The sequence below is a fragment of the Aspergillus costaricaensis genome, assembly GCF_003184835.1.
Source record: "Aspergillus costaricaensis CBS 115574 unplaced genomic scaffold BO79scaffold_9, whole genome shotgun sequence".
NCBI lineage: Eukaryota > Fungi > Ascomycota > Eurotiomycetes > Eurotiales > Aspergillaceae > Aspergillus > Aspergillus costaricensis.
In genome coordinates, this window is record NW_020291809.1 from 199,121 (window position 1) to 217,790 (window position 18,670).

General features: G+C 47.6%; 9 protein-coding genes across 9 annotated transcripts; 5 read left to right on the plus strand and 4 right to left on the minus strand.

The window, feature by feature from the left end:
• Positions 1-204: 204 nt before the first annotated feature.
• BO79DRAFT_208177 (uncharacterized protein) lies at positions 205-831 on the minus strand. Its single transcript, XM_025682334.1, has 2 exons — positions 607-831; positions 205-546 (listed from the first exon to the last, which is right to left on the minus strand). Exon 1 carries the CDS (start codon positions 792-794, stop codon positions 609-611), a length of 186 nt encoding a protein of 61 aa, XP_025541597.1. The 5' UTR covers positions 795-831; the 3' UTR covers positions 205-546; positions 607-608.
• Positions 832-1,892: 1,061 nt separating this feature from the next.
• On the minus strand, positions 1,893-3,403 carry BO79DRAFT_208178 (putative MFS multidrug transporter). Its single transcript, XM_025682335.1, has one exon. The coding sequence runs from the start codon at positions 3,210-3,212 to the stop codon at positions 1,992-1,994; it is 1,221 nt and encodes a 406-aa protein (XP_025541598.1). The 5' UTR covers positions 3,213-3,403; the 3' UTR covers positions 1,893-1,991.
• A 415-nt stretch (positions 3,404-3,818) lies between these two features.
• Positions 3,819-4,551, plus strand: BO79DRAFT_280865 (cysteine hydrolase; the record flags this gene model as incomplete). The annotated part of the gene is made up of 2 exons (XM_025688096.1): positions 3,819-4,287; positions 4,339-4,551. Exons 1-2 carry the CDS (start codon positions 3,874-3,876, stop codon positions 4,549-4,551), a joined length of 627 nt encoding a protein of 208 aa, XP_025541599.1. The 5' UTR covers positions 3,819-3,873.
• Positions 4,552-4,972: 421 nt separating this feature from the next.
• BO79DRAFT_280869 (Zn(II)2Cys6 transcription factor domain-containing protein) lies at positions 4,973-6,220 on the plus strand (the record flags this gene model as incomplete). Its single annotated transcript, XM_025688097.1, has 2 exons — positions 4,973-5,207; positions 5,307-6,220. 2 exons carry the CDS (start codon positions 4,973-4,975, stop codon positions 6,218-6,220), a joined length of 1,149 nt encoding a protein of 382 aa, XP_025541600.1.
• A 789-nt stretch (positions 6,221-7,009) lies between these two features.
• Positions 7,010-8,205, plus strand: BO79DRAFT_143115 (uncharacterized protein; the record flags this gene model as incomplete). The annotated part of the gene is made up of 3 exons (XM_025678302.1): positions 7,010-7,276; positions 7,338-7,711; positions 7,773-8,205. 3 exons carry the CDS (start codon positions 7,010-7,012, stop codon positions 8,203-8,205), a joined length of 1,074 nt encoding a protein of 357 aa, XP_025541601.1.
• A 125-nt stretch (positions 8,206-8,330) lies between these two features.
• BO79DRAFT_252952 (serine/threonine-protein phosphatase) lies at positions 8,331-9,482 on the minus strand (the record flags this gene model as incomplete). The annotated part of the gene is made up of 4 exons (XM_025685959.1): positions 8,331-8,399; positions 8,476-8,775; positions 8,840-9,241; positions 9,303-9,482. The coding sequence occupies 4 exons, from the start codon at positions 9,480-9,482 to the stop codon at positions 8,331-8,333; spliced, it is 951 nt and encodes a 316-aa protein (XP_025541602.1).
• A 531-nt stretch (positions 9,483-10,013) lies between these two features.
• On the plus strand, positions 10,014-11,434 carry BO79DRAFT_191553 (serine/threonine-protein phosphatase). Its single transcript, XM_025680835.1, has 6 exons — positions 10,014-10,267; positions 10,319-10,360; positions 10,424-10,529; positions 10,595-11,128; positions 11,186-11,258; positions 11,314-11,434. Exons 1-6 carry the CDS (start codon positions 10,118-10,120, stop codon positions 11,384-11,386), a joined length of 978 nt encoding a protein of 325 aa, XP_025541603.1. The 5' UTR covers positions 10,014-10,117; the 3' UTR covers positions 11,387-11,434.
• Positions 11,435-13,333: 1,899 nt separating this feature from the next.
• Positions 13,334-14,464, minus strand: BO79DRAFT_252954 (ankyrin repeat domain-containing protein; the record flags this gene model as incomplete). The annotated part of the gene is made up of 2 exons (XM_025685960.1): positions 13,334-14,078; positions 14,139-14,464. The coding sequence occupies 2 exons, from the start codon at positions 14,462-14,464 to the stop codon at positions 13,334-13,336; spliced, it is 1,071 nt and encodes a 356-aa protein (XP_025541604.1).
• A 628-nt stretch (positions 14,465-15,092) lies between these two features.
• On the plus strand, positions 15,093-18,365 carry BO79DRAFT_215772 (uncharacterized protein; the record flags this gene model as incomplete). The annotated part of the gene is made up of 7 exons (XM_025683282.1): positions 15,093-15,206; positions 15,272-15,395; positions 15,435-16,411; positions 16,473-16,798; positions 16,846-17,985; positions 18,046-18,182; positions 18,322-18,365. The coding sequence occupies 7 exons, from the start codon at positions 15,093-15,095 to the stop codon at positions 18,363-18,365; spliced, it is 2,862 nt and encodes a 953-aa protein (XP_025541605.1).
• Positions 18,366-18,670: the final 305 nt, after the last annotated feature.

The following is an 18,670-nucleotide window of genomic DNA, read 5'->3' on the forward strand; positions in this document are numbered from 1 at the left end:
CCGTCTCGACCCATACTTTGTGAACCATGGATCAATACTACTTTCAGTTTCAGGGGAGCGCCCGTGAAAGTGGGCCGATTGGGCACCCAACGGTGAAAAATTATTAATAGTTGTTTGTGGTTAGGGCTTGTTTTTACTACAAGTCCAGGCCTTGGAAGGTATCAGTCTACCGGGATTTGTTCGGGTTCAGCATTCTTGGCACCAGACGTGAGTCATATCTATACTAGTAGTGACTATTTTGTGTGTATCATAATGTTTGAATGTAATTAGTAAGATAAAGTAGATCTGTTCCGAGATAATTTCACAAGTAGATAAGCGTATTAGAGCATGGATGTGGTATAGTATAGTCTATAAAGGAGATTCGATGGGTATGAGAGAATGCGCTTGCAACATGGAAAGAAACTCGTGTGGTATCGTGAACGTCCCTCGGTGTGGTTGTGGGGCTTTTCGTGGCTTCTCGAGGGATGGTATGTGGTCAAAGTGGTGCTCGTTGTGCATCCATATGCTTAGCATACGGTAGCGTCGATGAGGTCAGAACCCACAAGGCTGTAATTAGAGAATACGTTAGCGGCCGATGCGATGAGCTGCGGGTAAGTCCACACCTACATCTAGCGTCCCTGTCCAGCATAACGGCCAGGTTGGAAGTTGTATTCATCGTCCCAGTGCTCCTTCGCAGCTAGGCCAGCTTTCCAAAGGTCCAGATGTTTGCGAAAGCGCGATTTGAGATTGTTTGGGGAGGATGGGCGGTGTACGCCGTCCTGAATGTTGAGACTTAATGATGATGGAGAGTCCATGTTGAGCGGCTGTGTGATGAACCACGAGGAAGTATGGGAATATTGGGAGAGGAAGATGTTCTGATTCTACGACCTGAAATGACCAGGCTGGCCTATTCTTATATGTTTGTCACACCGGGAGAAAAGAAAATTTTTTATTGTTTTCTTTTTTTTATTCCCTCAAGGATAGCGTAAGCCTTGTCGGTTTTCTCTCGGCGCGGGTGATTCTCGGAATCTCGGCGATGGTTCGGTTTCACGTTTTTCTTTCCATATCCCGAGATTTCCCGCACCAGTCACACAGCACGGTTCCTGACAACTCATCCTTGGTCAACACAACGGACTCCCTGCCAAGCCATTGCCTGTATTGGATGAGTTAACACTTTCATCATTCCTGTTCCTATCTCGTCGTCTAGTCGGCCTAGATCTGGAAATGCTCTTTATCACTGTCTCCCTGCATTCTGCCTTCCTTCCCGAAAGCCCCAGCTATGGAACCGCTGGACAGCCCTATGCGACTGATGAGATCTGTATGGACTCGATACCTAGTCACTATCTCCCTGGCGTCATTACATATACCATTTGCTGACGATAGACGATACGGACCGTGCATCGCAACGTGGTGCGATGTAATTGCTACTGTCTAGACAGAGTTAGGTGAGTTGCGTTGCCCGATCCTGGTGTTCGCGAGATTTTGGTGGCACCACACCGTTATACGTCGACCTGGTTCTCAAACTCCAAATCCTAAGGTACGAGCTCCCATATCTATACCCAGTCAAACTTCGACGATCTGGGCCCACAATATGTACCAAGGATCGGTCAGATGCTGTAGTCATTCCCAATCACGTGTTACGGTCCTTATCCGGTTCACATGATTAGTGCCAAGGCTAAGCAATAGGGTTTGACGCATGACCTTCCTTACTGAAAAGCAAGAGCAAGGACTACCAATTGCCGCAGTTTACCCAAATAGTAACAGAGTGACCGATATGGCTCACCGTATCATTATCTTGTCTGATTGAAAGTTCAAAGGACCATTTTAGCGTTCAATCTATATAATATCACTATTAAATAAATATCACTGAACCTAACTATTTGTAACCCTCGACAGTGGCACAATGCCGACCATGAAGCTTGAGAAAAGAAAGCAAAGTCAGAACCCACCAAATGGGGTGATACCGAGTACAGCAGGAAATATATTGATACCCATTAAGAAAACAACGACTTTTAGTTCTTCACGTCCACTCTTTGGGCATCCCGCTCCCTCTCCATTCTTCTCCACCCAGCGGCAAACCTCCACTGAATCAAAGGTCCGACCAATGCGAGCAGCTGGACCGCGATGCAAATGGTAAACGCCACCCCAACCCCAACACTATTGATAAGAGGCATGATGAAGCTTGTACCCCCCGCAGCAAAGAGGCATCGTGCAAGGTTCAAACTGGCACTAGCCGCAGCGCTTCTATCGGGGAAAACATCAACAAGATAAGTCATGATGAGGGACTGTGTGGAGACAGCAGTCCAGCCCGTGATGAAGGTCGAGACGATAGGCACAGCGATATGTACCTTGCGTGAAAAATTAATCGTCCAACCAAACAAGATGATAGAAAGGCACTGGAGGATGGAGAAGATTGGCACAAGTCGAAGGCGGGCCTTTTCGAGGGGAAAGTTCTCTTCGCGTGTAGCCGCAGTGGTATCCTCTCCTTGCTCTGCATCAAGCGAAGCCTCATACCTGGTCTTCACACGACGATAGTCGGCATCGAGAATTTTACCAGTAACGAGTGTTCCGATCATGGATCCGACACCGTTCGCGATGAACGTCAAACCGATCTGCATCTCTGACAAACCATAGCGGCTTTCGAAAAGGGAGGACATCGCTGTGATGCTCATCTGCCATACGGCGTAATATATTGCGAGAAAAATGATAATAGGTGCCGCGTGGTTGCTCATGAGTATACGAAGCGGGCCCAAAACATCAATCTTTTTCTTTGCGGCGCGCTGCGCTTGGCCGTCCGGAATCTGCTCCCAATCGACCTTGGTCGTTTTCTGATATATGTCCAGCGGAAAGTTCACCAGTGGGTTGGGAGACTTCAAACTTCCATTACCAACGATCGATCGAAGAGTCTCTGGAAGAAACACGATGAGAAAGCAGAGGAAAGCACCGCTGTAAATGGTCAAGAACCAGAAAATCGCCTTCCATCCAAGGGACCCAGCAATTGCACCTCCGATTACGGGACCGACGGCAACAGGGACGAGCAGACCAGCTTGGAAGATTCCCATGTAGCCACCTCGTTCGGCCCGAGTGGTGATGTCGCTGATAACGCCAGATCCAATTGCAATCGTGCTAGCGCTTCCAGTACTTTGAAGACATCGGAGAACAATAAGTGTCGCGTAGTTCTTCGTCTCTGCAAGTCCAATACAGGCGCCTAGAAAGACAATAAATGTGCACATGTATGCTGTCCGGCGGCCTTTTACATCAGAAATTGGGCCCCAGAGGCTGGGTGCTAGACCCTGGAAGATCAGATAGGAGGTAACAGTCAGGTTGAGAAGTTCGGTGGAGACATTGAGGTCATTTGCAATTGTCGGTATTGCTGGGAAATAAATGTTGGATGCAAAACCGGAGACTATTAAGACGTTAGTAGGGTACGAAGAGATATGGACTTGGTATAACGTACATGTTGCTGCAGTTGATACGATAATGATGATCAGCCACTTCTGACGCTTATCGAAGATACTGTAGGGTGGTTCGGGAGTCGCAATTCCAGTCGAATTGTCCGATTGAACCAGTGCCGCATTGTCATCTGAAGGCATATTGTATATAATATGTGTCTCTGAGAAATTATCAATTGGCAATGGACTGGGATGTAACGCGACTGCTATAGAAAGCAGCCCTCCCTATAAACAACGTCACCGTGGCAATCCCGTGATCATCCCGCAGTATTTTTGCGGAGTTCGGACCTGAGCCCCGGACTTCCGATTCTCAGGTCCGTTCCATCCAAAAAGTGCATCTCCGCTCTCTTTATTCAAATGCATCCTATATATAGCGCAATCTAGCAATCTGAATCAATACCGATGCATCCATGCTCACTGTCACTTCAAATATCAGACCAACATGGATAGCACTGCCACCGGTTCAATCAACTTTGGCAAAAACTATGCCGTTCTAAACCTAGACTGGATCACGGTGCTTATCGACGCCGTCAAAGACACCCCTGAAGGTCAAGCCTTGATCGAAAACTTGGCCAAATGGAACGATGCCGTTCATGCGAGAGCGTCTCGTCCTCTAACCGTTTTCTCTACACTCTCTTTCTATCCTGGCCAGCCAGAAGTCCAATCCGGTACTCCTTTTGCCAACCTCATTGCCCCCTTCGGAGAGTTCAGACACGGTTCACCTGAAACCCAAATTTACAAGGCATTCAGCGTGGACAGTCAAGACATCGTTCTCCCAAAGACTAGGTGGTCCGCAACGACAGGAAGTGTATTGGAGCAGATCTTGCAGGCACATGGTGTCAAGACGGTTATCATTGTATGTAACACGTATTCTAAAAACGTGAGGATGTGCTGACTAGGTGAATAGTCAGGATTGACTCTTTCTGGCGTGGTGATGGCTACGATCTATCGGCTTTTTGACTTGGACTACAATGTCTATGTTATCAGGGAAAATGTTTTGGAGTTACCTGTTGAGCAGCATTCGGCATTCGCGAATGTTATGCTCAATATGTTGCTGCCAAAGATGGGCATTAAAGTCATCTCGGTGGATGAGGGAATTAATGCTTTGAGCCGATCTTAATGTGAGGATATGCTAATTCTCTATGTTGGGTTGTATTTCTCCAGAGCTTATGCCCTGCTCGTAATTCATTTGGCAATTTCAAACCATTTTATAAATCGAGACATGTATGTATAACTGTGATAATGAACTAAAACTCAGGTAAGCACCAAACTACGCAAAATAGGAAGGAAAATAAAATGTCATGGCTTCAGAGCTCAAATGAGATCATGTGACGAGGAGTCTGTATCCGGAAGCCAAATTAGAGTCCGAGCCCGGACCCACTTCTCAGCTCCGACACCTCCGTCACTTCCGATCAGAAGGAGATCAATCCAACTTCTCCATTACAAACACCAGAGATAACGGCCAAAGAATAAGAAGGAGCGCGATCAGCGACTCCACCACAAGTACTAGTTTCAATAACGATGAAGTATTGATACAGAAGATGAAACCTTCTAGATACTCCACCTCTAGGCAAAAGGCCTGTCAGCAGTGTGCTAGTGCGAAAGCTCGTTGTGACCGCAGATCTGGAGGCAGGGAGCCATGCTCGAGATGCATGCATCGTGGCATCCCATGCTCATATGTTCAAGATGATGCTTCTGAGCGGAATCCAACAAGCCCGGTAGCACCACCCAGTCCATTCTCGGTGTCGGATTCCTCACTTAGAGGTTTGGGAGGTGGCGTTCTGGCCATGAGTAACTTGCCAACTTCAACACTACCATCATCTATGGGCACCGAAGTGCTTGCTAACACTCAGAACGAGTTATCTGCGTTGGAAGATGTCTTAGACTTCTCATCTCTTGACCTGGTGTGCCCTATCAATGCCGATGATATTCAGAATCGTTGGATCCAGGCATATATTCCGATGCCTGGACAAGCAGTCAAGAACTACCCTGATGGTGTTAGATCATATATTTACTTGACTCTCAGGTCATACTCTGCGATGGCTGTCAGTGGCCGGGGGACCCTGCCCTTCATTCATCCCAAGCAGATGATCGCGCAGCCAGCCGGTTCACCTCTCACTACCTGCCTGAGCTTAGTACGAATATGCTCGAACCAGCTTCCTGGAAGCCGTCAGGCGGCAGTTGGTGTTCTACGTCGAGAAATACAAACTCTGGATCAAGATCGGGCGAAATACACCAGTGATGGTCTGTTTGCCGCGTTTCAGTCTTACCTGATATACTCCATGGTTCTGTTCTTCATACTCGGACAATCATGCGATGATGACTTTCGCGCTATAATGACGAGCCTCCAAGAGCTAGCCTGCGCTTCATCTCGGCAAGGGTTGATATGTGCGGCTGATCAACGACGAGCGCGACCGAAGTGGGAAGAATGGATTATAACGGAGGCCAAGCGTCGGACACTTTACGTTATGTATTTGTTCGATAGTATCCTCTCTAGCCAGGAGGGTCTTCCTACATTCCTTGGCACTGAGCTACGAGGTCTGCCTGCTCCGGCCAATAAGCTACTGTGGCAGGCAGGAACGCGGTATGAGTGGGAGAGGGAATATAACGTACATATGGCGGACTGGATGGAAGGATGTCTAACCATTGACGAGTTATGGCCCACGCCTGATGATTTAGGGGAGGTTGGGGTTGCAAGGAGGCGTGCAAGGGTGGATCAGTGGCTGCAGAACCTTGATGAATATGGAACAATGCTTTTCGCCATTATGAGATGTACTCACGGCGACTGATGGATGCTGTTCGTATTCGAGATACACAGAGTTGTTAGTGCCCTATTCAAAAAGATTCACCATCGTGATCTTCACGGTACGTACTTGGATTTATTTAGAAAGCCTCACGTGGCATTTCACACAGGGCAAGTTGACTTAACATCCAGCCTTTCAATCCCAGGTCTTGATAAGATCGTAAGATGGAGTTTCATAAGCAACTCCTGTCAGAAACACTTGTTGTGGGTCTTTCCCTATAGGGAAGCTCGTAGACCTTTTCTAAGCCGTAGGGTGCAGTTCCTTACCTGAACAAGTATCACTGGAATTTGCGGCGCAGCACAAAGCAGGATTCTGGCTTTGGTCAGCGCATTAGCTATGCAACCGGTGTTCTTGGTTTGCAGTAACCCAACCAATCAGCATGTCGTCATTGTACAATCAGAGTGCCATGAAGTCGTGCGTGCCGGCTGCGGCCCTTCGCTTCCTGGCCCCCACTGACTCTGGCCCCCACCACAGTACCCTCACAGTGGCCGATGATTCTGCCTCGGGAATCGCTGATAAAGAGCGCCAGACCATGGCGACAAGCAAGCTGGCGGTGGCTCTGTGTTAGCCCATCAGGAGTGGTGAAGGTACAGTTATTATAGTGGTTATCTACTCCAGATCTGTTATTTGTACGAAGTATCCAAAACCATCCAAAGAGATGGTTTCGTCCAATACCTTGCTTCCATCCTTTATAACCCTATCACTCTTTATGTTTAGCCTGCGTGGGAGGTAAAGTTAAATCATTTGTCTGCCTTGAGTACTCACTGCTCCACCATGCCCTCCCTCGAATCGAGACAAGTAGCTGTCATTGTCAGCTTCGCAATACTGAATGCATTGGCTCTGATAGCCGTGGGTTTGAGGTTCTACGCTCGGGCCTTCATACGGAGAGAAAGCCAAGCTCATGATATCCTTACCATTGTCTCGTTGGTTATGCTCATAGGTTACACAACCTGTCTTCTAGTTGCTACAGTCAAAGGAGGCGTCGGTATACCTCTCACTCAAGCTATAGCATCTGGGCTTAGCATCATGAGCGTGTTGAAGGTGAATATGCTTTTATCCAAGACCACCAGAGCTATGTGGCTGACGAATACACCGCATGTAGACTTTCTTTGCCTCCCAGCTATTCTGGGCAATTGGAATAGCCTGCTTCCGTCTTGCAATCCTTGACCTCTACATTTACACCTTCCCAGTCCAAACGTTTTGTATCGCGGCATATGTACTAGAAGGAATTATCATGCTGTATCTCATTGGTAGCATTGCCACCACACTACGTCTCTGTCGCCCATTAGCATACTACTGGAATCCAAGCCTCGAGGGCTCGTGTGGCAATGCAGTGACTGCGGAACTCGCGGCGGCCGTCATTAACATGATCCTTGATATCATCGCCGTAATACTGCCAGTACCAGTTATTTGGAAGTTACAAATGGCCACCGAGAAAAAGGTCGCCGTTATCGCCACCTTTGGCCTGGGACTAGTGTGAGTCAGCTCACATACCTCACCCTGCTGGGGACGTTGCTGACCGAAATCCAACCAATAGTATTTCTGTTATAAACCTCATCCGTCTCATCAAGGTCTTAGACTGCACCTTGGATCAAGACCTTACATACTGCACGGCTGATAGTGCCATTCTAACTGTGGCGGAAATGGCAGTTGGGATCATGGTGGCATGTGCACCCACCTTTGGCCCGGTCATTTGTCCTAGCCGCAGAAGACGGTTCGCAGAGCAGGAGCAAGGCCTCAGTTGCAGCAGTCACGCCAGCGGCGGTCGGTGGCCGTTGAAGCGATCGAGACAGAATACTACTGCTTCTTCTCCTTCTACTGCTGAACACCACCCTTACAGACAGTTTACATCGGTTCATTACGATGCGAGTTTGGAAATGCAAAGTCAGAACTCTCGGACTGGGCTTGTTCAGAACATCCATCGGAACAAATATCCCAGCGAAGATTCCATGCCCCCAGGCGTTGAATAAGCTTAGATATGATATAATCAACATGTAAACAAGCCTGGAGAATCAGCTCTCTATCAAGCGACTTCAAATCAACCAAGCTATAATTACAGGCGAATAAAATACAAAATTCCATAGAAGTATAAGGCCTAACGCGCCTTTTCTTTGCCCGATCGCTTTCCAAAAAGCTGTTTCCGTTTCTCGGCCGGCTTTAGAATCTAACAGACAACAATTCACCGATAAGCATTCGTTCTACTGAACCTCAATAATAATAAAGACACATATACGACTCACCTTAAACGAGCACATAAGATCCTCGTCAATATCCAGCATAGCCCCCGAATTATCAAACTCGCCACAATAATTTGGCGCACTGAAAAGAGTTATGAGCTGCCGCTTAGCGAAGAACTCATATCCATCCTGAACACACTCATGAGCGCGGCATATAAGGTCGAGATCATGCTTCTGGATAAACCGATGAACCACATCAGGACCGAAAGTAAACGATACACCACGGTCATTTGGGCCCCAGCCCAGAATATGCTTGCCCGGGTCGGCCCAGAGGAGGTCGCATAGTAAACCCTCATCGGGGATCTTATTGACGATCAGTACTCATCCTGAACAGAAAACGGGACCAGGAGCATATGATATGACTCACATCCGTAGGTCGCATAATGCGCCGGATTTGGTCCATAGAAGTCAAGTCCGGGCTAAGCCCTCCATGCATACAAAATATCTTGTCTTCTATAATAGCGACCAGAGGGAGACAGTTGAAACAATCGATGAATGTCTTCCAAAGCCTGACATTATACCTTCGTTTACATTCATCGTAGAATCCGTAGATGCGATTGATGGATGCGCATTCATGATTCCCTCGCAAAATGAAAAAGTTCTCCGGATACTTGATCTTGTAGGCTAGCAGGAGACAGATACATTCTATGGACTGTTTGCCGCGATCCACGTAGTCACCGAGAAACAAGAAGTTGGATTCTGGTGGAAAGCCACCATATTCGAATAGGCGTAATAGGTCGTAGTATTGTCCGTGGATGTCGCCGCAGACCTGGTGCTTATCAGTTATCTTCTAGCAAGTTACAGTATATATGTGATGCCAAAGGTCTTACCTTGATAGGTGCCTCAAGTTCTAGTAGTATCGGTTGGGTGAGGAAGATCTCCCGCGCCATGCGGCAGAGATATTCGATTTCGGCCTCGCTTATTTCAACAGGTTTGCCTGGTCGTGACCCTCTTACTGCTACTAACCTCTCAATAAGAGCATCCAAGTTCACGTTGTCCCCCTCTGCCATGGTGTTGACTAGTGATCTATAAGCAGCTCTGGTACCAAGGGACTCCATCTATCGACAGCAATCATTGGCGGGGAAGTCTGGGGAAGATGGAGGCTCTGGCCCGGAACAGCAGGTATAAATACAATCTGGGAATAGAATCTCAGAGAAACTTTTCAGTGTTTCAAGCCAAGATGATATCCATACCACCGGGTTGATCCGCTTGTGATAATGTTCCTGGGGAGGTATTTGACAATCGCGATGGATCGTCGACGATATGGGCCAGTCACGTGAATTGCTGCTCGGAGAATCCCAAGGCCTTCTGTAAACACGCTCACATTGGTACCGAAAGAAAATAGCAACAAATTAAGATTTATCTTGGCTTCAAGGTGAACTCCGACTAGAATGTCGGAGTTGAGCCTAGCCAATCATGATTGGCAAATCCTCACAGGAGGTTACTAATGCCGCCACCCTTAGTTATCCCACGGACAGGGTTCTACCATAAATAATTTCTGCCTATTCAAAGTATTCCGGAACAGTTTCGTTGTTCATGCACTACATTCAAGTATCTGTTTTTATGAATATCTGTTTTTATAAACTCTCGATATCATCCTGCGTTTACCAATTCTACTTACACATAGTCTTCTTCGCAGCGAACAATGATAGTTGACATTACGAGTAGGCCAGATAAGCAGTCGAAGCCAAAGGGATTGGACTATCAGCATACCCGAAACTTGGACGCATTGATCGAGCAATTAATGAATTGTATAACCTTGTCAGAGGATAATATAGAGGGATTATGCGATCAGGTACAGTGTCAATAGCCTTTATGACCAGGCCATTGTTGACATTCTCTCTAGGCAAGGGAGTTGTTGCAAGATGAATCAAATGTACAGCCAGTCGTGAGTCACCTGACTAGCTACCAGTTCCAGTACACAATATAACAGCCCTAATGATCATTTTAGTCCAGCCCCGTTACAGTCTGTGGCGACATTCATGGCCAGTATCATGACCTGATCGAGCTTTTCCGAATAAGTGGACCATGTCCAGACACCAATTACCTCTTCATGGGTGGGATACCAATCCTAAAGCTGCAGTCCGAGTATCATGTCTCTAATATCATCACACCTTGCTAGGTGACTACGTCGACCGCGGCTACCATTCCGTCGAATCAGTATCCCTCCTCGTCGCCCTCAAAGTCCGCTACCCCAAACGCATAACGATCCTCCGGGGCAACCACGAATCCCGACAAATCACTCAAGTATATGGCTTCTACGACGAATGTCTGCGGAAGTACGGCAACGCCAGGGTATGGACATTATTTACAGACCTATTCGACTACCTCCCTCTTACCGCTCTTATCGACAATTGCATCTTCTGTCTCCACGGAGGGCTAAGTCCCTCTATTGATACTCTGGATAATGTTCGAAAGCTAGACAGAGTACATGAACCTCCTCATGAAGGCCCGATGTGTGATCTCCTCTGGAGCGATCCTGATGACAGATACGGTTGGGGCATTTCGCCTCGTGGCGCCGGGTATACGTTCGGACAGGATATATCTGACGCGTTCAATCACAATAACGGTCTCAGTCTTATCGCGCGAGCACATCAGATGGTAATGGATGGGTATCTTTGGGCACATGATAAAAACGTGGTTACGGTTTTCTCTGGTATAATCTACTTCATTGTTGAAAATGGCTGGGAACGTGCTAATGGGTAGATTCTAGCTCCGAACTACTGCTACCGTTGTGGCAATCAAGCAGCTATACTGGAGGTAGATGAGCAACTCAACTACCAATTGTAAGACTGATGCATGCGATGTGAGCCCTGTACGTTTGCTAACTTTGGAAACCAGTATACAGTTTGATCCTTCGCCACGGACTGGGGAACCTACAGTGCATAGAAGGACGCCAGATTACTTTTTATAGCTGTCAATTCGCCTACAACGCGATGGGTTTTAAAAGAGTTGAGTTGCTACTATATACTTCGATTTACTAATCTTGCCGGTGGCAAATGTACTAGAGGTAAGGTATTAAAATGAATTCCGGGCACGAATGATGGTGTGTTTATATCAATTTCAAAGTTTGTTTGGGCTTGTCCTCCGCGCTTGGCAGAATATGTGTTTTATGTTTTTGTTTTTACACCTCACCAATCAAGGAATACTTATGGCACGTTATTGTAGTCCAGTTGATAAAAGCCAAAAGAAGGTGATATGCAATGTGATTTGGAAAAGAAAACCCAAAGCAGCGGCAATGGAATCATTTCCTAGCATATTTTCACAGTTTCGAGGGCCAGGTAGATGACCAATTGAGTTCTGGTTGCATTTTCCACAACAAATGGTTTTGGCAAATAAAAATGACAAGAAAAGGTAGGTTCAAGTAAGTGTCGACGAGTGACCGAGCAGGAGAGAGACGCGATTGAGAACGAAGGAAGAATGAAAAGATCTAGTAGAGCCGAGCAGTTCATTTATTAACATAATTGCTTCGATTGTGTTCTTACTGTACCGAGGACATTTTGGCTGAAGTCGCTCAATGTATGTGTCATGAAAAGTGGCCTGGTCTAGTTTAGGAAATTTACCACACCGTGTCTCATTGTGTCCTCTCAGTTATAGTGAGTATCCTCAGTCGGTCACCATCATTGGCTTAGTGGTAATCGAATATACCACGGTATAAGATATTCTGCTGTGGTGCTGACCAATGGGTTCATCAGCCGGCTTTGAACCACAGAAAAAGTGACAATGCCCAATTGCCTCAAGGCACGCTATTGTCAGCTAGATATATCCGAGGAAGCGTCAGACATCGTTCCTGAAGGTCAACAGAAGCCGAGCCACGTGGGTTTACTAAAAAGATTACCATCATCGCAATCCAGATAGAGCACCTCTTGGGCACTCCTAACACTCACCTCATAGGAGCGAAGGTAACCTGCGTACATAGATATTCACCGCTACCTGGACATCAACTACGTACGCGATAGGTCAAGTGGAGATTTCCAGGAATACTGTCTTCCGTCTTCAACTCGTTCGAGTTGTCAATAAACCGACCTCAATAGCTGTCATTGGTATGATTACAGTCATAGACCGCGAATAATGAAGGTCTGCTTGGGGGGATCAATAGGATCGACGAATGGCTGTATCTAGCTTTGCGGTGGGCTGTGATCTAGTGGAAAGTAATCTCCTGAGACCGGACCCATACCACTGTGTAAAGGGACCAACAAATCGGATATGGAGGGTTGGAAGGACCCTGAAGGATATTGTTCAGAAGTGGGGCGAATATTGTCCGAGGCGCTGTACCTTGGCTAGCTATCAATAGTGTCAGCTTAGTAGATGAACAACGACCTAGTGTCTCAGATCTGTTTATTGGTTCTACCTGTTGAATAGTTTCCCTGCAGCAGCCGTGGCGGGCCTGATTGGGTCACCAATATTTTTCGGCGATCCACCCAACGGGGATCCAGTCAGTTACGTGGGGTAAATGTAGGGTTCCGAAGGAAACTTGATTTTGCCGGCAGAATTTTCACACATGAAGATCATGATATTGGGTAATATTAGGCAGAACGGGAATCCCGGAAGACGAGCATGGAGACCGTGATTAACGCCTACGCAGGTGGGAATGTCTTCAAAACGTGTCTGGCTACAGTGAATGCCCTAATGTCAAAGTCGCTGCCAATGTCTTTCGAGGAGCCCGTTTGGACCTGTCTCTTGCCTCTAAGATCTAGTTATTACCACCAAGTAGGCCATATCCCTTCTAAGGTACATGTGCATCAACAATCTCACAGCGTCATTGCATGCTCGGAAGACTTTAAATCGATATTCCCCGCATAGCCAACTCATCATACTCCAAACGAATGCCACGGATATTGATACGTAGTACTTTCGCATTTTAGTAGACAGTCTTGGTACGACTGCGTGTCCGACTACTAACGCTACCTTCCCCTCTAATTTCCATCTTTCGGGTCTCCTGCGTCTTTTCAAAACCCTCGGCAGTCGAGTTCGAGTTATCCGTTGAAGAACCTGACAGTGTAGCGTCGACAACATTGAGTCCTTGGTTAATTTCTGTTCTCCTGGCCGCGGGGGCCTTCGTAACACTCTCGGTATTTGACCTCTCCGACGCAGCAATTGTGGGACGAGAAACCCCGGTTTGTGCGGATTCGAGAAGCTCTATTACACTTTGATACGTTCCCTTCATGGAAGAGCCTTCATGAGAAGCTCGCATCTTCCACTGGGCCACTTCCACGGGACTGTTGTTCTTAAATTTTGTACAGTATGATCGGAAGTTTGGATCTGCTCCCAAGTTGAGAAGGATTTTTATAACTTCCTTATTGGCGGAAATGGATGCAACATGTAGCGGCGTTCCCCATTTTGCAGAAATTGTCGTGGTCGGATCAAGACCCCTGGAGAGAAGGAAGCGAAATTTGATAGCTGCATCGCACCTCCAAACAAGGGCGTCAAATAAGAGACTGGGCTCCAGCTTCGCCCCATATTGCACAAGCAAATCGAATGTAGCTCCGTTGTCCTCCCCGACTAGATCAAGCGAGCTGGAGAGGGGGCTTATCTTTCTCGGACCACAGCGGTTGGGGTCAACGCCTCTTTCGAGTAATTCCCGGGCACAGTTAACCGAATAAAATCTACAATGGGCAAGAATTAGACTTGCAATCAATAACAATGGTGTTTGGAGATTGACATACCGCAGAAGAGGCTCGCCATTAGTCGTTATACAATCACTAGGCTTCAGACCACGATCAAAGTAGAGGCGAATGACGCGCGGGTCCTGTTTCGTATCATTCCCACAGAGACAGCCGATTGCATTGGGAGACATAGGCACACCTGCCTTAAAGAGGGCGGCTACTATGTCCGGATATGCCCCTTTAGTGGCAATCCTTAGTCCAGTGTCAAGATCTTTAGCAGACAGTCTTCCGCTGGTAAGAGCCCTCTGGACTCTCCGAAGATCACCCTCCATGCATGCCTCCTGAAATCTGTATGAGAGAGCATCGTTCTCGGTATTGTGTGACATGGTCAGGGGTGTCATGGGATTGAAGCAAACAGAGAGTTCTGGAGTTTGGTGTTTCAATTGCTGTTACGGTACATGGGTCGGAACAGCAATTTGGGGTTAATGCGTTTGGAGAAGGCGGTGACAAAAGCGGAAGACATACCCAGTCACGATCAGTCTATACCAGCTAATACAACCGAACTAGTATTAATCTGTGCTATTTGGTCTACTCGGTGAAGAGTTATCATCGGTATGATATTGCTCTTCGAGCTCATGCGGATATTCAAATTTCAGGTACCAGTAGCTACAGTGGGGAGGTAGCCTTGGCATGGCCCATCATTTGTTTGTATCCTCGGCCGAACGTAGGATGAACCCCCAATGCGGAAGGCTTGTCTGTACAGATTTTGTCTTAGCCTGCATGTTCCCTTTACTGAATGGGTGCGCAACTTCAACTATGGATTCTATTTTGTAAGACATGTGGAGAGAAAACTTATGTCAATGTGGGATCTAGTTGAAGCCACACAATATATAATACCACAGGTGCTAGTCCAGTAGTTTGAGTCTTTTGAGAAGAAGAATCCTAGTACTACATCTAGGAGTGCCTGCAAATCTAGCGTGGTCCTAACTCCCCAATTCTTTCTATTTAGACACAATGACACGCCTGCCACCGTTCCTCGTCTATCTTTTTTCTATTTTTGCTCGACTCTGCCATGCAGAGGATGAGTATTTCTCCGTGGGCGATCTGAGCCAGTACACCACAGATGGAGTTCGTCTATCACAAATCCCTTCCCGCAAATGATTCTCTGTAAACCACCTAACACACCCCTCTAGATTGCCACGCCTGCACTTACCGGGTCCGTGATTGAGGTCACAGCGGTTGGTGACCCGACCGAGAATGGAATTCTAGCCTTCCTATCTCCGGATATGCAGACCAGCCTAAAATCCACCATGGATAGTGAGTGCGGGGCGGAGATCGACTCAAATTGTTACCAAGGGGTGTTGGATATACTTGATAATCCCGATCGAGTGATTCAATCGGGTAGCCTCCAGAAGCGCTATATAACTCTTCTGGCGGCGGGAGCCGTTGCAGTGCTCGGCTTCTTGATTGCCAAGGTTTACCAGGAAGACAAGGTCGTCCCAGTCCCTATCAAGATACCACCAGAGCAACTGGAGGATTCTTTCGATCTGGAAACCGCCACCGCCATTGTCTTCGTAACCGATGACAACAGTTCGGGACAGACTATAACGCAGGCTCCCGAACAAGACAGGGCAACTGGATGGCCAGCCTCGTTTACGACCTTTGCGAGTGCCGGAAATGGTGCGAGCGCCGGGGACATGGGAATTGAGTTAGACGCAAAGACGGCGGCGCACCTTCAAGCTCTGTTGTCGAGATCAGACACCAGCAACTGCGATCTGGGCTCCGACTTTTTCCCTTCCTCTACTCTCCGAGCTCGCTCTTTAGATATGGACATTATCTGTGGGGCGCAGAATATTCTCGCAGACGGAATCGGACGGGATGGATATCCCAACTGGCTTCTCATGAATCAGAGACGGTTTCCATGGACCGATGCGGAGGTTGTTGCAGGACTGAATACGGTAGTGGGATGGGCGCTGACTCAGGCTCGCCGACTAAACCCAACTATCAGTTCATCCCATCTTCACGACTTGGCTGTTGGGGCCTTCGTCTTGTCATTAATCTACTCTATGAACGGGGCCATCACGACAAATAACATCATTCCATCTGCGTCCCTTCAGGGTGGTCCCACTGCTACGGTTTGTCAAGCGCGAACTGCAACGCAATGCAACGTCGGATGTGAGGTACAGCCCGTAGCCCCTCAATTCGCCTGCTCAACAGCCTGTGTGACCGTCACATCTTGCGATGTGCAAAACACCATTACTACCACAGCCACGGCGACAATGACCGCTATCGGCTCAGATCCTACCGACGATTTGGATGGCCAAGGACAGCAGGTTGCAGTCGCATCATACATCAATCCGCTGAGTGATCCAGCAGCTTGGGACCGGCTCATAGATTACGGCAAACAAGATGCCTATATTAGTTGCCAATATTGTCAATGGACCGGATTCGACAGTTGACAGCAACTGGGAAGATGTCATCCAGCGAGCTTCGTCCGCAGGAAAGACCGTCCTCGGATATGTGCGAACTGGATACCTGGGCGTGAGTGACCAGAAGTTCCAAACACGCCTAGGGTCCGGAGACTTGGCCGATTGGACAGCTCAGATTGAAGAAGACGTGGATATGTGGTACAAGCTTTACGGCGACAGCATTGGCGGCATTTTCTTCGACGAAGGCTGGCCTGAGTGCGGCAACAACAACGAATACGTCAACCTGTACAAGTATATCAATGCATATACTAAGCGCGCCCACCCCGGTGCACTCACAGTCTTGACCCGGGATCTCCCATGGCATCTTGTTACGAGGACACTATGGACACGCTGCTCACATTTGAGTTGAGCTACGACTCCTACGTCAACTCGTATACTCCCAATGATTGGACGCCAAAAGATCCACGAAAGCTCTGGCATATCGTATATGATGTTCCAGAAAGCGCTGTGAGTGAGGTAGCTAAGTTAGCAAATGAACGCGGAGCAGGCTTTTTGCAGCTTACGGATGACACTTTACCCAACCCATACGATACTCTGCCCGCAGATTCCTATATCCAAAGCATGATGGATTCAATTAACGGTGGTTCACCGTTAAATGCGGACGCTGCATCTTGGGGATCTGGAGGTGCTGTAGGAGCTTTGTCTGGACTGACAGTTGTGACATCAGATTACAGCTCCGCTAAACTGTCGTGGGACGCAGTTTCAGATGCTCTTGGCTACTATGTGTATTCCGGCGACAGCCTCATTGCAAGTGTCCCCAGTTCAATGACAACCGTCACAATTGGCGGTCTCGACCCCGGTACCAGTTACGCACTCCATGTTAGTGCCGTGGGTGGCAGCGGGAATCTGGGTTCATCATCGAATACCGTGACTGTGGAGACTACACCCTTGCCCGATGGTAAAACCGTGACGAACTCCTACGCATCAACCAGTGAGGGTTCAACTACGATCCACGCCGACATACTGGTCCCTTATTCCTTTGTTCGTCTCTACATTTGGGACTCGGTGGGATGTGAGTTTGACACAGATCCGGGTTGGAGCATCAACTTCAAGATCGATAACTATGTCTGTGCCCCGTACATGGTCGAGGGAACGACATTATACAAGTATAGTGGCACCGTTCCTGAAGGCTCTACAGCTCCGCCGTGGTCCTGGTCAGTAGTCGGACCCATCACTCTCACCATTACAGACTACACTTATACTTGGACATTGCCAATCGGCACCTCCACTATCGACACTAGCAAGTTCGTGGTTCAGGCGCAAGGCTACAATCCCTTGACCAATATCTTCGAGCCGGTTCCCGACGACTATGATTGCAAGGGCTCGTCTATGTGCAGTACACCTGATCTGTTAAAATGGTGCGATCACGCTGTAAATACCTTGTATCGCGACGATGATCCTACCTATCACTCGGCGGAGTAAGCTATATTTGTCGCATGTTTGATTAGAATGAGGAAACGACTGACTGCTTTGCTTAGTGATCTAAACTCGCTTAGTGGAAATTGCTGGGGAGACCAGAATCGTGGTTGTGGTGTCTTTATACAAGGCCAGAACTGCAGTATCAGTGGTAATGATATGTGGAATGACTACCAGAACATCCGCAAAATTGGCGGGTGTAAGAAGTGCGGCACATACCATAGGGGAGACGGTTGCCTCGTGACCATTAACTATGTTTACCAATGTGATAACCATTGATTGGTGTCATTGATGGAAGGATGAAAGGGCGCCAGGGTTGGGGTACTCTTCAGTTATAGTTGACGTTGTCCAAAACATTGTTTTTGTTGGTATTTTGGCGTGAGGTGTGCAGTGGACAAATCGTTACATATCTCCGTGTATTACCTATCGACCCTTTTGCGATTTACCCGTCTGTATGAACGTTTGTTGTGCATTAAATTGCAGAGATATGATAGCTATTTGTGCAAGTTTAAGAACAAATTTCAAGCGGTAAATCAACCTAGTTATGACTGAATTTCGAGAGTGATGTATGTAGAACAGTCAAAATTATTCAAGAAAACATAAGTTGCGCAGGTACAATCCTCCCAATCCTCCACATTATAAAGCCGAGAGTTGTCAACAGCGTTAGATAATATCAACAATCTCTTC

Coding starts and splice junctions, on each gene's coding strand:
- BO79DRAFT_208178 (XM_025682335.1), bottom strand. CDS start 3,212: ATGTGCACATTTATTGTCTTTCTAGGCGCCTGTATTGGACTTGCAGAG.
- BO79DRAFT_208177 (XM_025682334.1), bottom strand. CDS start 794: ATGGACTCTCCATCATCATTAAGTCTCAACATTCAGGACGGCGTACAC.
- BO79DRAFT_191553 (XM_025680835.1), top strand. CDS start 10,118: ATGATAGTTGACATTACGAGTAGGCCAGATAAGCAGTCGAAGCCAAAG. Junction 10,530..10,594: donor CACCAATTACCTCTTCATGG/GTGGGATACCAA, acceptor ACACCTTGCTAG/GTGACTACGTCGACCGCGGC. Junction 11,259..11,313: donor GAGCAACTCAACTACCAATT/GTAAGACTGATG, acceptor TTTGGAAACCAG/TATACAGTTTGATCCTTCGC.